We start from the raw sequence: 18,333 nt of genomic DNA, 5'->3' as shown, positions 1-18,333 counted from the left end.
TTTTAGTAGAAGGCTGATGCAATTATTATCTTGCCTCCCATAAGTCTGCAGTACACAAAGGGGGAAATGTAATTTGTTTCCTTGAGGACCGAGACCTCAAAACATTTCACACACCAGAGAGACAGCAGCCATGATGTGCCCTGGGCCACATATCATCACTCTCCCTCTCCATCTGTCACAGGGCATGTGACAAGGTGACATGGGCTTTCTCTTAACCTCTCATTCTCCAGGAAAAAAGGCCCCCCCTACACTTCCTTGTGCAAATGTGCCAAAAAGCATCCCCTTCACATGCTTTTGACATATTTTCAAGAATAATTTCATTGTGCTCTTCTTTTAGATTAAACACCAACTACACTAGCCGGCTTACTGTAGGTGTAATATTACACAATACTGAAATAATTGGTCCTTGTTGCTTTTTTTTTTAAAGTCCTGGATATTTTAATCAAAATGTAACCAAAGTATTCACTGAAATAGGCCTAAATAGTGTCACATTTACATTCAGTAAACCAATTAACTTGTGGAAAAATAGGCTATTATAAATTCTAACAAACATATCATACATATATATACGTACCTTTGATGAATTGAACATGGTGGACCCTCTTGTAAACAAGTGTAATGCTTAATTGGGTCGTCCACTCACAGTTAACAGCCTTTGTATTGAGTTTGTGCTTGAAATGTACTGTAATTCTGCAAACTGTTAATACATCTTTCAATCAATCAATCAATCAATACTGGATACTCGTGTATTCTGTATTCTAACTCAGAATAGAATAGACAATACACTATCCAAATATGCTATCCAAACGACAGAGCATACACTACTAGACTACAGCATAGACAAGCATGAATATAGCCAAAGGCATTCTCGTTGTCGTTCGCTCTCTCTCTGGGGTCGATTTCATTTCACAGCATTTTCAACAAGCTGTCTCGTCTTCGGCAGCCCCAGCTTTTTAATCAATTCCACACAATTCGAGACACTTACTTTCGTGCTTTGAAGTTCCCCATGTGTGCCGCGGAACTCCGGGACTCTTGATAATGGCTCTTCCAGCTGATTTCAACGCATCCATGCTAATATAAAGGTGTGTGTGACGGTCGGGCAGGTGGAGGAGGATGCCTGGCGTTGCACACAGTGAACGCACCGCTCCGTGGAGTCCACAAACAGCTAGAGGAAAGTAGCGTTCGCTGAATTATTATGGGCAAGAGACACAGATGAAGTTCCTCCCCAGACCAGAGACCCCAGTTCCCGTGGCGTGCACCCCGTATTTCCCCCTCTGAAACTGGAGTCTGCACTCAGTGGTACATTGATAGGGGAAACACAAGAGTGTGTCTTCCCTTGCCGTGGTTGTAATGAAGTGAATGGATTGGATTGGCAGCAACTGCCGCCGGCGGGCAAGTCACAAATGTAGGGCGTTCCCTTCGAATGTTGCACACACCCACTTCAAAAGTGAAAGTGGTGGTAGGTACCCCGACTGGGGTGTTAATTAATTGTGGAGCGAGCCGAGATGTCAGCGTGATGAGGCTGAGCTGCGTGGAATCAAAATGTCAGATTATACAATGTACGTGAGAAAGAATGATTAAAGTCAACGGGAAACTGCATGTTGCTTTTACCCCCACACACACACACACACACACACGCGCGCACGCACACACACACACACACACACACAGACACACAGTCACACACACACGCACACACACACACACACACACACACACACAGTCACACACATCACATCTGTATTCTTCTATCAGCTTCATTAGTGGATCTGTATGGGGAGTCATTCTGATGTGAGCCTTATATATGTGTGTCAGTGTGTGTGTGTGTGTGTGTGTGTGTGTGTGTGTGTGTGTGTGTGTGTGTGTGTGTGTGTGTGTGTGTGCGCGCGCGCGCGCGTGCAGTAGGCACACGCGCACACGCACGTATAGGTTCGTCTGCCATGCTGCACACACACACTCATGCAGTAAAGTAATGGAATTATACTTCAGTACCCGGAGTCCCAGACCAATAAGCTTCGCCTGAGGGCATCAGCCTAAAGTTCAACTCGGTGTGAATACACGATTCAGCTCATACATTGTTACACATATATTTGCACAGGCACTGACTGCACACATAGTCCATGGTGCACCCATCCCATGCCATTGCCAATTAAGAAAGATACATACACGTGTGGAATTAAACACACACACTTTCTCTCACGCTGTGCATTCTGCCTGCCTGCATGATGCACACACACACACACACACACACACACACCACCACCCTGTACTTGCATTGTGTAGGCCTACTAGATAGTGGTCTTATGTGATTGATTGATTGATTGATTGATTGATTGAAGTATTTATTAACAGTTTGCAGAATTACAGTACATTAATTTCAAGTACAGTACAACTCAATACAAAAACTGTTAACTGTGAGTGGACACAAAAAAGCATTACACTTGTTTACAAGAGGGTCCACCGTTTCTTTGTGCATAGAAACATTACTTGTAAGTTGTAGCCTATAATTTGGCAACAGTACAGTAGTCGTGTAATTCAAGAAATGTGCAGATGTACAGTATCACCTGTGGGCCAATGCTTCTGTATCACTTTTAAAGATCCATTGAAAAGCTGATTAGAATCCTATTGGTTTGAAAATACTTTGGTTGATGTAATTCAGTGGATGCGTCCTATACATTTGCTGTCTATTAGCGCCCTCTATTGATGTAAAACAGCAATTACAAAGTCCACTGTATGCTACAGACCTACATCATTGATGCCAGACTAGTCCCACAATGTACAGAAATGGTAAAATGATAGAATGTTGCTTATTGGCAAACATTTCTCTGACAGACTTAGATCAAAATTGTAAATATGCATTAATGTTTGCCAGTTCAACTGAAGGAAATGAAGAGCATACACACACAGAGACACAAAGCATAATTGTTTTAAGTCCTTCATGGCGAAATCTTTATTTAGGTTCTCTGCACAACTCAACAGTGTGGGGCTTTCGTGTCAAGTGTGATCATCATCAGCCTACAATAGTTAATCTCACAAATAATGTCTCGCCCAGGAAGGAAATCAATGTAGGCTAGGTATTTAATTTAGAAAGGATTATTACAGTATATAGCCTGAGGTGGCATGCTGCAATTATGCAGTGTTCTGTTCTGTCTGGTCTCTAGTTCATTTATTTTTAATCGGACACTACTGCAACTACAGTACATACATACACTCGCTGTTATTTATGTGTATGTGTGTGTATGTGTTATCCTGGCTACACAGCGCGTAGTAGTAGTAGAATCATGCAGCTATTGTTATTGTTCCGTGTCTTAAAAAGGATGCCGTGGCGATGCTACCCCTAATGACAGTGAAATACTGCATCAGAATACGCTTTTTAATAAACTGGAAAAGCGAGAGAGAGCCATGTTTTCCTCAAAATCTTTCAAATGGCCTCCAACGAAGGCCCTAAAGTCGCAAACACCGAAATAATCCCCCCGGCCGCAACCCCTTTCCTATTTCCTTCCATGGAAGACTCTGGATGTGAAACTGATTGACATTGTTTATGGTTAATTTATAAGCCCTGCATGTCATTTCAGTCAGGCGATGGACCCAAAGTCACAGAAAACCTTTTTTACCCCAATTATAAAGGACAAACAGTCTTGAAATAAAGTCATTTCTGTCGATTGTATAACTCTCAGTCCGTTCACCATTTCTAGAATTCATTCTGAAGAACTGAACCAGTGCAGCATGCGTCTTCTGCTTACGTTTTGCATATTATTCAGGTACGAACAGTACACTGACTGCATCTTTAAAACACCAGAGGGTAACCTTGAGAGAAAGCCTATCGCTGACCCTGTTTGCACAGTAGCCTATCAGTGTATTTTCAACAATATGGCATCAGCTTTGGGAAGCGTTGGATATTTCCTCAGTGACAAGACAGTTTGCATGTTTAAATTGTTAACATCCCCCACAGAACATGATCATGCTTCTTCTGGAACGGCTACATTGTTCTCTTATGTGGGGATGTGGGGGAGAGTTAGGTCAGTAGAAGAAGTACAATATTATAGTCGGAGGAAAGAGAGGGCTTCATAACAAATGAAGGAGGCTAGTTTTAGACGAAGGAGTAAGGTAGTGTCTTTTTAAAAGGACAGAGAAGAAGCAGAAAGAGCCTTATACCCAACTGAACTAGTCAGTTAGCATGTGGTCTCAGTCATTTCTGTTCAAATGTCTTCATAGTTTCCATCCACCCAATGACGGACAAGTGCCTGCCTGTTTTATCATTCATCCCCTCCAGTATTTGTTTTACATCATTGTGTCACGCACATAGTAATCTCTCTTTCACGCACGCACGCGCACGCACGCACGCACGCACGCACGCACGCACGCACACACGCACAGTCTCCCTCTCTCTCTCAACACACACACGCGCTCTATATTCTGAGTTTTCTAATTTACTCTCCCTCCCTAATGCCATGTCTTTTCCTCGAGGAGGGGCGTCAGAAGGCAACTGGTGGGGAGGAGGGGCCTATGGTGGAAGCAGGACTTGGCCTTGCTTGGCCAATGATTTTCAGGTCCAAGCCATAAAGTCACATCAGTCCATGGATACATCGACAAGCGAAAAAAAACCTGACTGCACTTTCAACTCAGACGACATCCTTTTCGAAGACGGGCCACGCAGTCCCTTCCCCTTCACCTCCTCCCGGTTTCTCAGTTCCTTCCTGCTCCTCTGCCCCCCCTCCTCCTCCTCCTTTAATGCTTTCTGAGGCACAATGGTAGTCTTGCGACTGGGAGTGGTAATGTCCCAGGGACTCCAGCGAGCGGCTTCGGCTGGACAGGACACTGCTCAGGCTGGACTGGCGGCGGGCACCTCGAGGCTGGGTTTCAATTTCCACACGAACTTCAATATTTGTTCCTTCCCTGTTAAAAAAAAAAAAGAATACAGCCTGATAATTAACAATAAAAATGATAGAAACACAAAAAAAACAACCAGCAATTAAAACAAACTACAGTCACTACAATGACTTGAAAAGATTCAATGGAGGGGGCAGATCTGATAGGGAGGGAAACGCTGTTCCACAGTCTAGGCAGGCCGGGGCTGTGACAGCAAAACACACAGTGAAAAGTGCAAGACTCCGGACGATACACTTTCTTTTCTTTTTCTTTCAAGAATCAATTTACAATTTAGGCATTTAGCAGACGCTCTTAATCCAGAGCGACTTATATTAAGCAAGAACAAAAAGCATGGCAATTGGCAATACATCACATACATAAAAAGTAGTTATCATGAAACATGCGTAAGCTAAGAACGTAACAGTGGAATATCTATATAATGAAACTATACATATAAACTATACATACTAAGTGCTGTCTAAGGGGATAGGGCAAGTGCTACGGGCCATGATGGAGTCTGAAAAGGTGGGTTTTCAGACGACGGCGGAAGATTGGGAGTGATGCTGCAGAAAGAAGACTAACCTTAAAAAGTCGACATTGCTGTCAGGCTCAGGCACAATAACCACTTCACAGTCTTCTGATTGGCTGTCGTGCTGTGTGAATACGTGGCGCTTCGTGGCTTCGTCCAATTCCGTATAGCTCCCAGGCTCTGGAGGGGTGTTGCTTGTACTGGGGAGCACACCCACCTCCTGTACACTGACCCTGACTTCTTGGAGGCTGGTGTCACTGAGCGCCGGGTTGTTCTGACCCGTCCAGTGGTCACTGACTACATGAGAGAACAGGAGATCTTCAAGAGAAGTTGAGACTTCATCAGATCAGGCCACGCTTCAGAGCAACAATCATAATGCACTTATTACCTAGTTCCATTCAATTATAGTTGGCAAAAGGACTCTGTCTAATGACCTAACCTAGCTCTGGTCCATAGCTCTAATGCCGTTGCATTTAGAGCTATGTTACCGATGACTTCTGGGGCTCGCTATAAATGCAGACCAGCCTCTCGTCTTTAGCGTGAATAAAAATAACGTTTTTCCTTCTCACCAATACAAAGGCGGGTTGTGTCATTAGAAAGCTTACTTTCCTTAGTGGAAGCACTCTGAGCCCCCCCACCACACGTATAAAAGGTACTTTTTGGCCAAAAAGCGATTCTTTTTCCACAGAAAAAGAAATACTTTTAGTTACTCCACTGCGCCCTCTACCGATATTGCCAAGAGAAAACCCTCATACAGAATATTTTTTTCTGGCCAAAAAGTACCTTTTATACGTGTGGTGGGGGGCTCAGAGTGCTTCCACTAAGGAAAGTAGGCTTTCTAATGACACAACCCACCTTTGTGAGAAGCAAAAACGTTATTTTTATTTACACTAAAGACGAGAGGCTGGTCTGTATTTATGCGAGCCCCGGAAGTCATCGGAAACATAGCTCTAAATGCAACGGCATTAGAGCTATGGACCAGAGCTAGACCTAAACCTAAACCCAAGTACTGAGTGAAACGAAAGCTACAGTATACTTACAGCTGGCTAAATCCTCCAACTGGATCTTGTGTGTTTCAGAATCAGGGGGCTCGCCCTGCGGCCGACACCAGCCGTTCCTGCACAGTGACATGGGAACTACCCCATAGACATACGTCAGCATGAGCGGCACACCCACACCTGCAGAAAACACAAGACAACGAGCAGCAGATTTAAAGGCCTGACATCGAAATTTTAAAAATGTCTTCATTCAAATCATGACATACCTGAAATACTTGGTTCTATATCAGTGGTGCTCAATATTTCATGTCAAGGACATCAAAAACTATATGTAATTGGCCCGCCGACCCCCATCTGAAAATATGTTGTTCCAGGGCACCCCCCCCCAGAAGAAAATATTTGAGGTAAAAACGTTCACTCTGAAAGAATATACATTAAAAGATTTGCGCCACATTTTCGCGATTTAAAAAAAATAGCAGACCTACAAGCTCGTAGTGCGGCACTCGGTGCCGCGCTATGAGCTTGTAGATCTGCTATTTTTCAATAGCTAAAGTATAACATAATGCTTAAAACACCAAAAGGGGTTCCCGCCCTGAATGTTATGTACTCCAAAGACCTATGAGAATAACACGATTACATTTAAAGTAGCTTCTAAGAAGTACATCTTGTTAGCAAAAACAAGTCTTCATAATTATGCCTAAATTTAACAGTGCTTTATTTTCTTCCAAGTTACAGCAATGACGTGTGTTCACGTATTTGACTATTTCACTACCCCACCCTCACTTTCAACATAAGCCCCTGAAACTTGATGAGCAGAAGCCTCTTCCTGAGCCGTGTGATGATTACACGACATGTGATCTCACTAGGAATTTGGGCAAACAAAGCAGTGCACAGAACTAACAAAAGGTCATCATTAACGCGCCTGTGAGTGTGCTAAAACACTGGGACTGCAGCATCTAGTCTACGAGGCAACACCAATGCAAGAGGTTGAGGCAGTCAACATAGACAAAGATGAGAGGAGAGAGAGAGAGAGAGAAGTGCGTGCGTGCGTGCGTGCGTGCGCGCGTGCGTGCGTGCGTGCGTGCGTGCGTGCGTGCGGCCGTGCGTGGAATAATGCAAAACACCAAAAGCACAAGACAGAGAACAAATGAAGACAGATCAGAAAATAATAAAGATGCCCCATCAGCAAAGTATGGGGGAAACAAAAATTGTGAAGGTTCATGATAAAGCAAACAAAAAAGACAGGTGCTTTGATCAACAGGATGACAAGAATTGTGTGGGACAGAGAGAGAGAGAGAGAGAGAGAGAGAGAGAGACATATGCAACCAGAGACAAAATGGCAACGGCGTAAAGACTAACAGGGGATTGAAGTGGGAAAGAGAGAGACCGAACAAAAGCGACATCAGAGCTGACCTCGTCTCGTCCGTGAGAACAGACAGGGCCTTTCAGGCTGAAAAATGTACGAGGGGGAGGAGGGCGGCAGGACGGACGGATAAACAGAGAGAGAGAGGAAGGAGGTGGGATGAATCGGGACGTGTGGCCCAATGCGATGTGCTGCAGCTAAGCCCCATCATCCGTGCACGCACGCCACGCACGGTACAGTGATGGACACAGACAGTAAGAGCTCCCGAGGCTGAGGAAGGGATTTCTGCCATAGTCGACATGTTGACCCACATGTTGACAGACATGCTGCTGCCTATAGGCATGAGCATGACCATCACACAAGTCCACCAGCTGTGAGAGGTAGCTGGCGCTGTGCGCGTGTATGTGTGTGTGCTCGCGCGCATGCATGTGTGTGCGCTTGTTGTGCGTGCATGTGTGTCGACAGTATACATATACCACCAGTATTCTTCCATACACTCGTGAGAGCTACTGTATATTAACGAATTATTGCTGTGTATATTGTATATGAATGGGTCTCAGATCGAAGGACAGTTGAGAATGTATATATTCGCTAATATGTGTACAAAGTTCCCTTCGCCTCTTAGGCAGTTATTTGTTCTTGTTCTGGCTCAGAAAGGAATACAGCCATACACTTGTATCGTTGTTGGCTGGAAGAGCACTTGTTGTTTGCTTGTTCTGTTGAGGGAATTGGAAGGTCCCCAGTTCAACCACCACTCCCAGAACAAGACATTTAACAACTAACTGCTCCCCGGGCGCTGAAATAATAGCACCCACTGCTCCTAATAGTCAGAATGGGTAAATGCAGAAGATGAATTAGCCCTTCACCAAGTCCCTCCCCGACCCATCCTTGTCCAATAGGCACGTTAGCAGCGAAGAAAGCTTGACCTGCATAGCAACCGTTGCTAAACTATTTGGACTGGCATTGGACAATCGCTTTTTGGGGTGGGATTTAGTGAAGGGCTAATTGTTACAGTGACATACCCCAACAACTAAAGGGGTATATATTAGGGCATTAAGCAACTAGTCGACTAGTTTACTAGTCGACTAGTAAATCCACTAGTCGAACTTGTTGGTACTAGTTGACTAGTTGATACAAAATAAAAAAAGTTTATTTTTTTCCCGATTTTGTAGGCCTCAAGATCAGGTAGATTATAGTTATAGTTTTTTTTTTTTTTAACATAATAGGTGGTTAAACAACTAGTCGACTAGTAAACTAGGCAACTAGTCAACTAGTAAAAATGACTAGAAGTGAATGCCCTAGTATATATATATATATATATATATTTTTTTTTTTCTTTCTTTTTTGTCATCGATTACGACACGCCAAAAAATGGGAAGCTCTAAGGTTAAAGGGGTTAAGTACTTCAACAGCATCCAGGGCTCCACAGAGGGATTTCCCCACAATGTAGGTAGTTGTTTGATAACACAGCATGCAGCGCTGCTATAGTTGCCAGCCATGGCATTACACAGCCATCGTTTGAAACACCGCCGCCATGTTTGGTGTCTGAGTGCTTCCTCCATGTTTGACTCCATGGTGAACTCTGTATGGTCTCTGTACTACAATTTACAATTACAATGTAGGCATTTACAAGACGCTCTTAATCCAGAGCGACTTACATTAAGCAAGAACAAAAAGCATGGCAATACATCACATACATAAAAAGTATGTTATCATGAGACATGCGTAAGCTAAGAACGTAACAGTGGAATATCTATATAATGAAACTATACATATAAACTATACATACTATACTATACTATTCATATATACTATAAAGTGCTATGACTACATAAAATGTAATTCTAGTGCTGTCTACGACTCGTAACATGGTATAAGTCTGTATAAAATGCTATCTAAGACTACATGCTAAGGGGCTATCTAAGGGGCTAGGGCAAGTGCTACGGGCCATGAAAAGGTGGGTTTTCAGACTACGGAGGAAGATTGGGAGTGAGGCTGCTGCAGTTCTGATTGTGATGGGAAGTGCATTACTAACTGGCTGAGCCACCAGGCACTCCCTTGTGAGTCAACATACGATAGGTGTGTTCTTCTCTTTGTGTGTGTGTGTGTGCGTGCGTGCGTGCGTGCGTGCGTGCGTGCGTGCGTGCGTGCGTGCGTGCGTGCGTGCGTGCGTGCGTGCGTGCGTGCGTGCGTGCGTGCGTGCGTGCGTGCGTGCGTGCGTGCGCGCGCGTGTGTGTCTGTGCGTCACGTGCGCATGTGTGTGTGTGTGTGTTAGCTGCTCTACCAGATGGGAGAGCTGTGAGAGGTAGTTAGTGGCGCGGTCAGTGAAGTGTGAACAGACATGAGACCTCTCCTTCTGGCCTCGGCTACAGTCCTGACTCATTACTTTAACAAGGAATATCCCATCCTGACCGCAGTGACCACAGCTACAGTAGCAGCCAGACAGTATGCTCATGAAGCCCCAGAAGATGTGCATTCAGATTTCATTATTGAATGACTTGACTCTCCTTATTAAAACTGCTGTACAGTAGGTAGTGTCAGGAGGGTTAGGAAGGGTGTATATACTAAAAGGTTTATAGATATATGTCTTTTACAAGCTAAGAGAATGATAGCATTGACCTGGAAGAGGCCAGACAAACCAAGTATTACACAGTGGTTCAGGGAATTGTCTTTATGTTTACCTTTGGAAAAGATTGCATACATTCTTAAGGACAAACAAGAAATGTTTCAGGAGGTGTGGGGACGTTTTATAAGATGCATAAAGAACAATAATTTGTCACATTTAATGGATGGAGCTGAAGAGGAGTAGTGCTGTTGTTGTTGTTTTTGTTTTGTTTTGTTTTTTGGTTATTGTTGTTTTGCTTTCTTTATATCAGTAATTGTCTTGTAATGTTCATTGTTGTTTTTTTTGTATATTTGTATTGTGTGTAAAAAATCACACCCGTGTGAACTGAGTGGTGTAAGGTCTTATATAGCCTGTCTGACGTAATTAAATCATGTCTGACGTAATGAAATCACATCCTGTGCAGAAAAAATGAGCATGGTTGCTATGTTCACCCTGTTCACCCGGGTGTGATTTCATTATTTCATTGAACAGGGTGAACATAGCAACCATGCTCATTTTTTCTGCACTAACAAAGCCAGTTGTAGGAGTGGTATACACCACTCAAAAAGGAAAATAAATACATTGTTTTTTTAAAAAAAAAGAAAAAAAAGGTTCATAGTGGGGAATTTGATACAGTAGGCAGTAGCCATGTACACTGTGTGAAATCACAAGTGTTTTAAATGGAACTTGTAAGTGATATGTTCTCTTAGGTTAAAGCTGGAGAGAGAGGATGACTCCTGTTACTCAACAACAAACACTTATAGAAAAGATTGTTGTTGGATGTATTTAACAATCAAGTTTCACTTACATCTCCTTTATTAATCCATTGAGACCTGGAACGCATCCATGTCACGTTAGCATTTAACCACATTAACCATTAACCCATTTTGGGCGGGAACCCCTTTTGGTGTTTTAAACATTGTTATAATTTAGCTATTGAAAAATAGCAGATCTACAAGCTCATAGCGTGCCACCGAGTGGCGCGCTATGAACTTGTAGATCTGCTATTTTTGAAAAATCGTTAAAATGTGCCTCAAATCTTTCCGAAAATTGTCATGATTTAGAAAACTTTTTTTTTTTATTTCGATGTCAGGCCTTAATGGGTTAACCTGAGTGTATCAAATGTAACCACCATCCGTATAAGGGTCCATTTGGTGACATTAGTACTCTCTCAGAGTGACAAATGGATAAAGGAACACTGTTGTTATTGTACCTTATTACATGGCTTGGTCGAATGCTTGATTCTGAGGTCTGTTATTTCTTGATAAAGACACTCTATATCAGACCGCTGCCAAATCAAACCCTCTGAGCACCAGCTGCGCGGCTGCACCACGCTTGATTTACTGCTGTTTCCAACATGACAGGCATGTAAACACACACACTGTGACACATAATGTCATTTACAGCTAAACATTGCTCTCAAAAATGTTTTTGAAAACATTGAATTTGAGCGAGAAATAGACGACGCAGTACCCGAAAATGGATTCTATTTGATCAACTCACTTCCTTGTTTTTTCCGACAGTGTTCCAGCCCTGCAGCTGGGCAGACGCAGCCGGGATACTTTTTTTGTTGTGTTTTGGGCCAATTTATTAATTTATGTTAGGTAGCCATGTAATAAGCTGATTGTTCATTGTAGTTTCTTACTTTATTACTATATTACTTAATATACTCTCATGCAAACAATGAACTTACAATCAATGAGATTAACTAAATGTTTCTTTGTATCAAAAGTTCTCCAATGCTGAAAACCAAATTAAATGTATCTTAATGCTGACCTATAGTGACAATGATACTGACGGAACAACTTTTCCATCTTGTTGCTGATCTGCTTGTCTAGTGCAATACCCTGTTTTGTGTTGTTTTGTGTTTTGTAACTGTTTGTTTTGTGTTTTGTTTTGTTTGTTTTCTTTTCCTTTTTTTCTTTTTTCTTTTTTTCTTCTGTTAATTACCTTGTACTGTAATTACCTTGTACTGTAATTACCTGTAATTACTTGTAATTACCTTGTACTGACTGTATACTGTGCGACTGTATACTTGTGGACCCTCTCGAAAACGAGATATTGTATCTCAAGGGGTATTCCAAATAAAGAATTTCAATACATACAGTATAAGCGGGATAATATCTGGCTAGGTGGTTATTGTCGGGAGATAATTCACCTTCAGGGTGATTAAAAAAATGTATCTCCCGACAATGACCACCTAGCCAGATATTATCCCTAACTTGTTTTAACCCTTTACCAGCCTCTTTAATGTGTAGGACAGAGAAGACGTTATCATTCCAACTGGAGTGGTAGGTAGTGACTGATGCTGGTTGTTTGCTCCTTACCCACAGTGACAGCTGCTATGACTGGTGACACAAACACGGACATCATCACGCCACTTGCCACCGTCAAGTAGTGCTTACTTCCTGAGATATTATTTTTCTTACAACGACCATGGACCTGCAAAAGCGACAAAGACAACTGAAAATCAACAAACCGAGAATTGGCTTCACTCCCTTAAACAGGTTAAATACAATCGCTTAAACCCTCTATAATAGTGAAGTTGACCTGAGTTAATTGGCTCTGTATTTGGTGCGCTCTTTTTTTCTTCCTCTACACTAAATCTCTGCACTAAAAATAGCGGATCTACAAGCTCACACCGTGGCACAACGTGGCACGTTGTGATGTTGTAGGTCTGCTATTGTCGCCTAATGTTTCCACCAGAATAGGGAACACAAGAGTTCAAGTGGTTAAATCAATATTAATCCTGTTCTTTTGTAGCGACAGTATGTGTGTCATGTGTATTTATATTTCATATATGTGATGTTCAAAGAGTGTTCCAAGTCCATGTTTATTTGTACAGGAATCCATTTAGATGAATAGCAGATTTGCAGAGGGGATACACAAGTCTAAAAAGTCCACTCACTACTGGTCCAACATTATTTTGTTTGCGTTAAAATACTGTGTGCGGGAGTTCAAGGTCAAACAGGGTGGTTTCATTTATAGGGGCACTTTTGTTTCGAATATACCAAATGACATCATCAACCAATCCCATGAAAGCAAACAAATCCAAAACCTGAAATTAGATCCAAGTGTACTTATATCTGGATCCCCCTGAGTCATCTGAATCTAATTTCTGGGTAGAGGATTTGCAGCAATGTGTTTCAGCTGATGAGTGGGGAAGATGCTCGCAAAGAGGCCCAAACACAGATGGCAAATATAACTGGATAATGTGCACCAGAGGTCATTAGGCCAGTCATTGCTGGTTTTGGATTTTCTTTTTTTTTCTATGACAAAAGCCGGAAATTACAATTCTCCCCGGACATCCTGGCCAGCAAAAAAACAAAAACAAAGAACATAGCAAATTTATCGTTATCACTTCAAGTTTAGACACATTTCAAATGGTCTGTTCCTCTGCCTTTCTGCATCAACAACAACTGCTAAAAGAAATGGAATATGACGCCGAGTCATGGAGTAACTCTGAAGAGGATTGACGAACCTGTCTGCTATGTACAGGAAGGACTGGCATGCCTGGCGATGTGTGGACTGTATGGTGAGATAAAGATATGGACATTGGGAATTGCTGACAGAAAGTCATTTTTGTCTTGATTTGATTAAGACTTGTTTTATTTTTGCTCATTTTGTTTCTGATTCTTGTCTTGTGTATGCTGTGGTTTTGTCTTGTGTTTTGACATGCATTTGGCTGTGACTGTGTATTGTCTTTATTACAGTGGTGGAAAGTAACTAAATACATTTACTTAAGTACTGTACTTAAGAACAATTTTGAGGAATTCGTACTTTACTTGAGTATTTCCAATTTCCAATACTTTCACTTCTACTTCACTACATTTTGGATCCAAATATTGTACTTTTACTCCACTACATAAATTTGAATTTGAATACGGGACTTTTACCGTACTTGTAACAGAGTACATCTACATTGCAGTATTTATACTTTTACTTAAAGGACAACTTTAGTTTTTTTCAACCAAGGTTCATGTTTTAGGTTGTTATGAGAGAAAGTAAAAGATGAGTGTTAATTTATTTTCTTTCGTTTTAGGGATTTTAGCTGTTTTTGACAGGGGGCGGGGGCATTCGAGCATGGGGCTAAATATGTATTTCTTCACATTTTATAGCGATTTCTTTTTTTATTATTTACTATAGTCCTACTAGACCCCAATAAATTACATCTGGCCACAGAAGATCACAGGATCTACTGAATGTGAAGGTAGCCTACTGGGGGGAAGCAACACTGTGTGTCATAGGCTCAATATGCCAGTTTGACACATTCAGTAGATCCCGTGATCTTTTGTGGCCAAATGTAATTTATTGGGGACAGGGTCTAGTAGGACTATAGTAAATAATAAAAAAAGAAATCGCTATAAAATTTTGTAAAGAAATACATATTTAGCCCCATGCTCGACTGCCCCCGCCCCCTGTAAAAAACAGCTAAAATCCCTAAAACGAAAGAAAGCAGCAAATGAAAAAAAAATTACACTCACCTTTTACTTTCTCTAATAACAACCTAAAACATGAACCTTGGTTGAAAAAAACTAAAGTTGTCCTTTAAGTAAAACATTTGAGTACTTTTTCCACCACTGCTTGTTTATTATTATTATGTTGAGAAATAATGAAGTGTAAAAGAGAAAACAGATGAAATTAAATTGCACGGGCATGTTTTACCTTGCGCCCCATGTAGATGGGAATACCCACAATGATGACGGGGATGGCGATGCCGGCGATGAGGGAAATGACCACCGGCGCTCCGAGCAACATGCCCACCTGCCACAGCACCTTGCGGGTCTGTGACCAAGGCTTCTTCCCCCAGAACGTACAGCCTGAGGGACTGAAAGAGAGAGTTCAGGACAGACCCAGAGAGTCTGTGACCAAGGCTTCTTCCCCCAGAACGTACAGCCTGAGGGACTGGAAGAAAGAAAGAAAGTCTGTGACCAAGGCTTCTTGCCCCAGAACGTACAGCCTGAGGGACTGGAAGAGACGGGAGAACCGGAGCGGTGAGGAGGAGTTCAGGACAGACCCAGAGTGAAACATTGGTCTTTATAAGGCCTCACTCAGACCTTTACTGCATTGCTGTATGCTTGTTGGATGAATGTTGTGTAGTGTCATGGCCGCCCCAATGCATTTCCAATGGAAGTCACATGGTTTGTAGTCCACATTTTGGACTACAAGCTGTTGTATGGCTTTCGGCTGTGTTTCGACTGCGCCCCTCCCCCTCATACAACACAAATGTTGTGTCAAACCATGAGACTCCCATTGGAAATGCATACAGCAATGCAGTAAAGGTCTGAGTGAGGCCTTAGACCCAGAATTGTGTGTGCGTGCGTGCGTGCGTGCGTGCGTGCGTGCGTGCGTGCGTGCGTGCGTGAGAGAAAGATAGAGATAGAGTGAGAGAGAGAGAGAGAGAGTGAGAGTGAGAGAGAGAGATACACACAGTAATGGCAAATATCAAAACAAATTGTATTTAGATGTGATCTATGTCATGTTCGGTATTATAGGCGCGATTCATACTCCTATTTTAGAGCCGAATAAAAGTGGGTTCGGCTCTGTAGAGCCTACAATGTGACGTCATTTGAGGTTCGGGGGGGGGGGCCGGGTACCGTCCTAAAGTCGGCTCTTCGGTGCTACTGAAGATTTCTGACGAGCCGAAATCATTTCGGCACTACAGCGGTAAAATAGGAGTATGAATCGGCCCTTAGGGGGGAAGGAGAGGAGAGGAGTATGTAAATTAGGAGGAAAATCTGACAAATGACGAAAGATCTCTTTCTTGCACACTTTCATACACATTGCGTAAAATACACAGCTTAAAACGTGAAACCAATGGCGTACAGTACAGCAAAATGAAACTTCTGTAAAAATATCTACAAGGTCCATATCTTTGCACTACAGCAGCCAGAATTAAGCTGCTCCGTTGAAACGTAGCTAATCAGCTTCTAATCAGGCTATCCAACTCGGGTTACGTATACCGTTGCATAGGAATATGGATGCCGATAGAGCTGATTAATTGATGAATTGTGAGCCAATGGCTCCCGTCCAGGACTGGAAAAATCAATGGGTGGCCTCGAGCCTAGCGTGCTTTTTCAAGTGCAGTTTCAAAACAACATAGACATGACTAACTGGCATGCATGGCTGGCCAGCTATTGCTGGCATTTTTTGCTGAATATGAAACCATTTAAATTGATGTCAGACTGTAAAAAGAATCAAAGAAAAGTAACCACACCCTTAAAAAAATGCTAGTTTTGAGTTAGTGGCATCAAACATTATCTCTCTTGTAGAAAAACACATTCCTGAAAAGTGTGGGTTAGACGTTTTGCTGATGCCGCATCGCGCCCGTGGAGTGTTATTGTAGTGAATTTGCAAGGCCCATATCCCTAAAACAATACGTTGAAGGTCTATAATTTCTAGTCGAGAATAAAAATAACAGCTTTTAGTTTTGGGGCATACACAAACATTTGGGAATTAGAGGTAATGGCTGGTTTACGATCTTCGTGTATGTACAGGACATGCACGCGTGCATTGTGTGAGTGCACAAACACTACAGCGGCTTAACTACCTGAGGTAGTGCACGTCTGTGATCTCCTGCATACACAGCCAGCAGAATTGGCAGGCACAGACCGTGCAGTTCATTCGGTTACAGCTGCCGTCGTTGGTCTTCATGATGTAGGCCCCACAGCGCGGACACGCCTTGATCTCCTCTGCATCTAGACAGGAGAAAACACAGCCACGGAGAGAGAGGGTGAGAGTGAGGGAGGGAGGTAGGGAGTGCCACTCATTCACTATAAGTAACACAGGTTTTCAACTTGAGAGACAAAAAGAGACATGTTGTGTGTCGCCCCGTCCCCCCCGGGAACCAAATTATGTGATATTCTTGTAGATTTGCAATTTATACAATTGTTTTTGGAACATTTTCACATTTATGCCTACTGCAAACAAGAATGTGGTATTTTGATACTAATGTTCGCCAGCTTGACGGCATTTCTGTTGCACAAGTTGTGGTACAACATTATATTAGAGTCTCATATTTGGATGATTCTCAGCTGTACAAAAAGAGAGAATCATTGAAAATGCTTGAAATAGCAAAAAGAAATTTAAAACATTATTTTAATAGTTCAAATAGCCAATCTACAAGCTCACAACGTGTCGATGTAGATTGGCTATTTTAACTATTCAAAAATGTAGTTTAGGGATAAGGGGTTTAGCATGGAAGAAAATAGAGCCCATAGTTCAGCTCCCTAATACAGTAAGTTTCCCCCAGCCCAGGCAGGTCATACCTCCACCAAGCTCCTCGTTGAAGACGTACAGGGTCGAGGCGTCGTTGCCGCCGGACGTGTGGCGTGCTCTCTGCCGCCGGGCCTGGTCACACGTCTGGTCCGGGTGCCACAGCTGCCGGCAGTGGTAACAGAACTCGGTGTCGCATCCCTCGCGGCCGCAGCTTAGCTTGGGGCATTCTGCACAGCCATAAGCTATCACTGCGAAGCTGTGGATACAATAAGACATACTGTCTGTAATGGACCTGTTGTTGTTCAGGTTCAACCCATTTTGACCTGAGATCAGATTCTAAAAATGTCTTCTAAATCTTGACAGTTTTCTGAAAAAGCTATGTTTCTATGTCAGTGGTTCTTCGATTTTTCAAAAATAGCAGAAGTTCATAGCGCGGCACTCGGTGCCGCGCTATGAGCTTGTAGATCTGCTATTTTTCAATAGCTAAAGCATAACATAATGCTAACACCAAAAGGGGTTCCTGCCCAAAATGACATTTGAGACAAATGGACAAAACAAAGAGACATTTGTTTTATAGGGGGTTATGTGACCATACCTTTAACAACCTATATAAAGCAAAATGTTCAACATTTAATTATGCTTTAAGTTTAAGTTGTATGTGACGTGTCAATTAGAGCCCTAGGGGTACGCGATGCATAGCCAGGGGGTACCCAAAATAATTCCCAGAATTATTTTTATTTATTTATTTTTT

At 42.5% G+C, this 18,333-nt stretch overlaps 2 protein-coding genes across 3 annotated transcripts in view; both read right to left on the bottom strand.

The window, feature by feature from the left end:
• LOC306940720 (low density lipoprotein receptor adapter protein 1) overlaps positions 1 to 1,368 on the bottom strand; it is a 95,654-nt gene extending 94,286 nt beyond the window's left edge. The window contains exon 1 of the mRNA XM_079525858.1: positions 986 to 1,368. Within this exon, the coding sequence (XP_079381984.1) occupies positions 986 to 1,070 (85 nt within the window). The 5' untranslated portion in view covers positions 1,071 to 1,368. The remainder of the gene's footprint in view (positions 1 to 985) is intronic.
• Positions 1,369 to 2,945: 1,577 nt separating this feature from the next.
• The window catches only part of LOC306940711 (E3 ubiquitin-protein ligase RNF19A), a 34,243-nt gene continuing 18,855 nt past the window's right edge, over positions 2,946 to 18,333 (bottom strand). For both annotated transcript variants that reach the window (XM_079525841.1, XM_079525842.1), the window contains exons 4-10: positions 17,633 to 17,838; positions 16,915 to 17,062; positions 15,030 to 15,192; positions 12,692 to 12,806; positions 6,439 to 6,576; positions 5,452 to 5,716; positions 2,946 to 4,896 (exon numbers count right to left, since the gene is read on the bottom strand). In XM_079525841.1, coding sequence (XP_079381967.1) covers positions 4,623 to 4,896; positions 5,452 to 5,716; positions 6,439 to 6,576; positions 12,692 to 12,806; positions 15,030 to 15,192; positions 16,915 to 17,062; positions 17,633 to 17,838 — 1,309 coding nt within the window. In that variant the 3' untranslated portion in view covers positions 2,946 to 4,622. The remainder of the gene's footprint in view (positions 4,897 to 5,451; positions 5,717 to 6,438; positions 6,577 to 12,691; positions 12,807 to 15,029; positions 15,193 to 16,914; positions 17,063 to 17,632; positions 17,839 to 18,333) is intronic.

The sequence above is a fragment of the Electrona antarctica genome (assembly GCF_951216825.1).
Source record: "Electrona antarctica genome assembly, chromosome: 17".
In the NCBI taxonomy this organism is placed as follows: Eukaryota; Metazoa; Chordata; class Actinopteri; order Myctophiformes; family Myctophidae; genus Electrona; species Electrona antarctica.
Note: the sequence above shows the minus strand (reverse complement) of the source record. Positions and strands in the feature narration are given on the sequence as shown.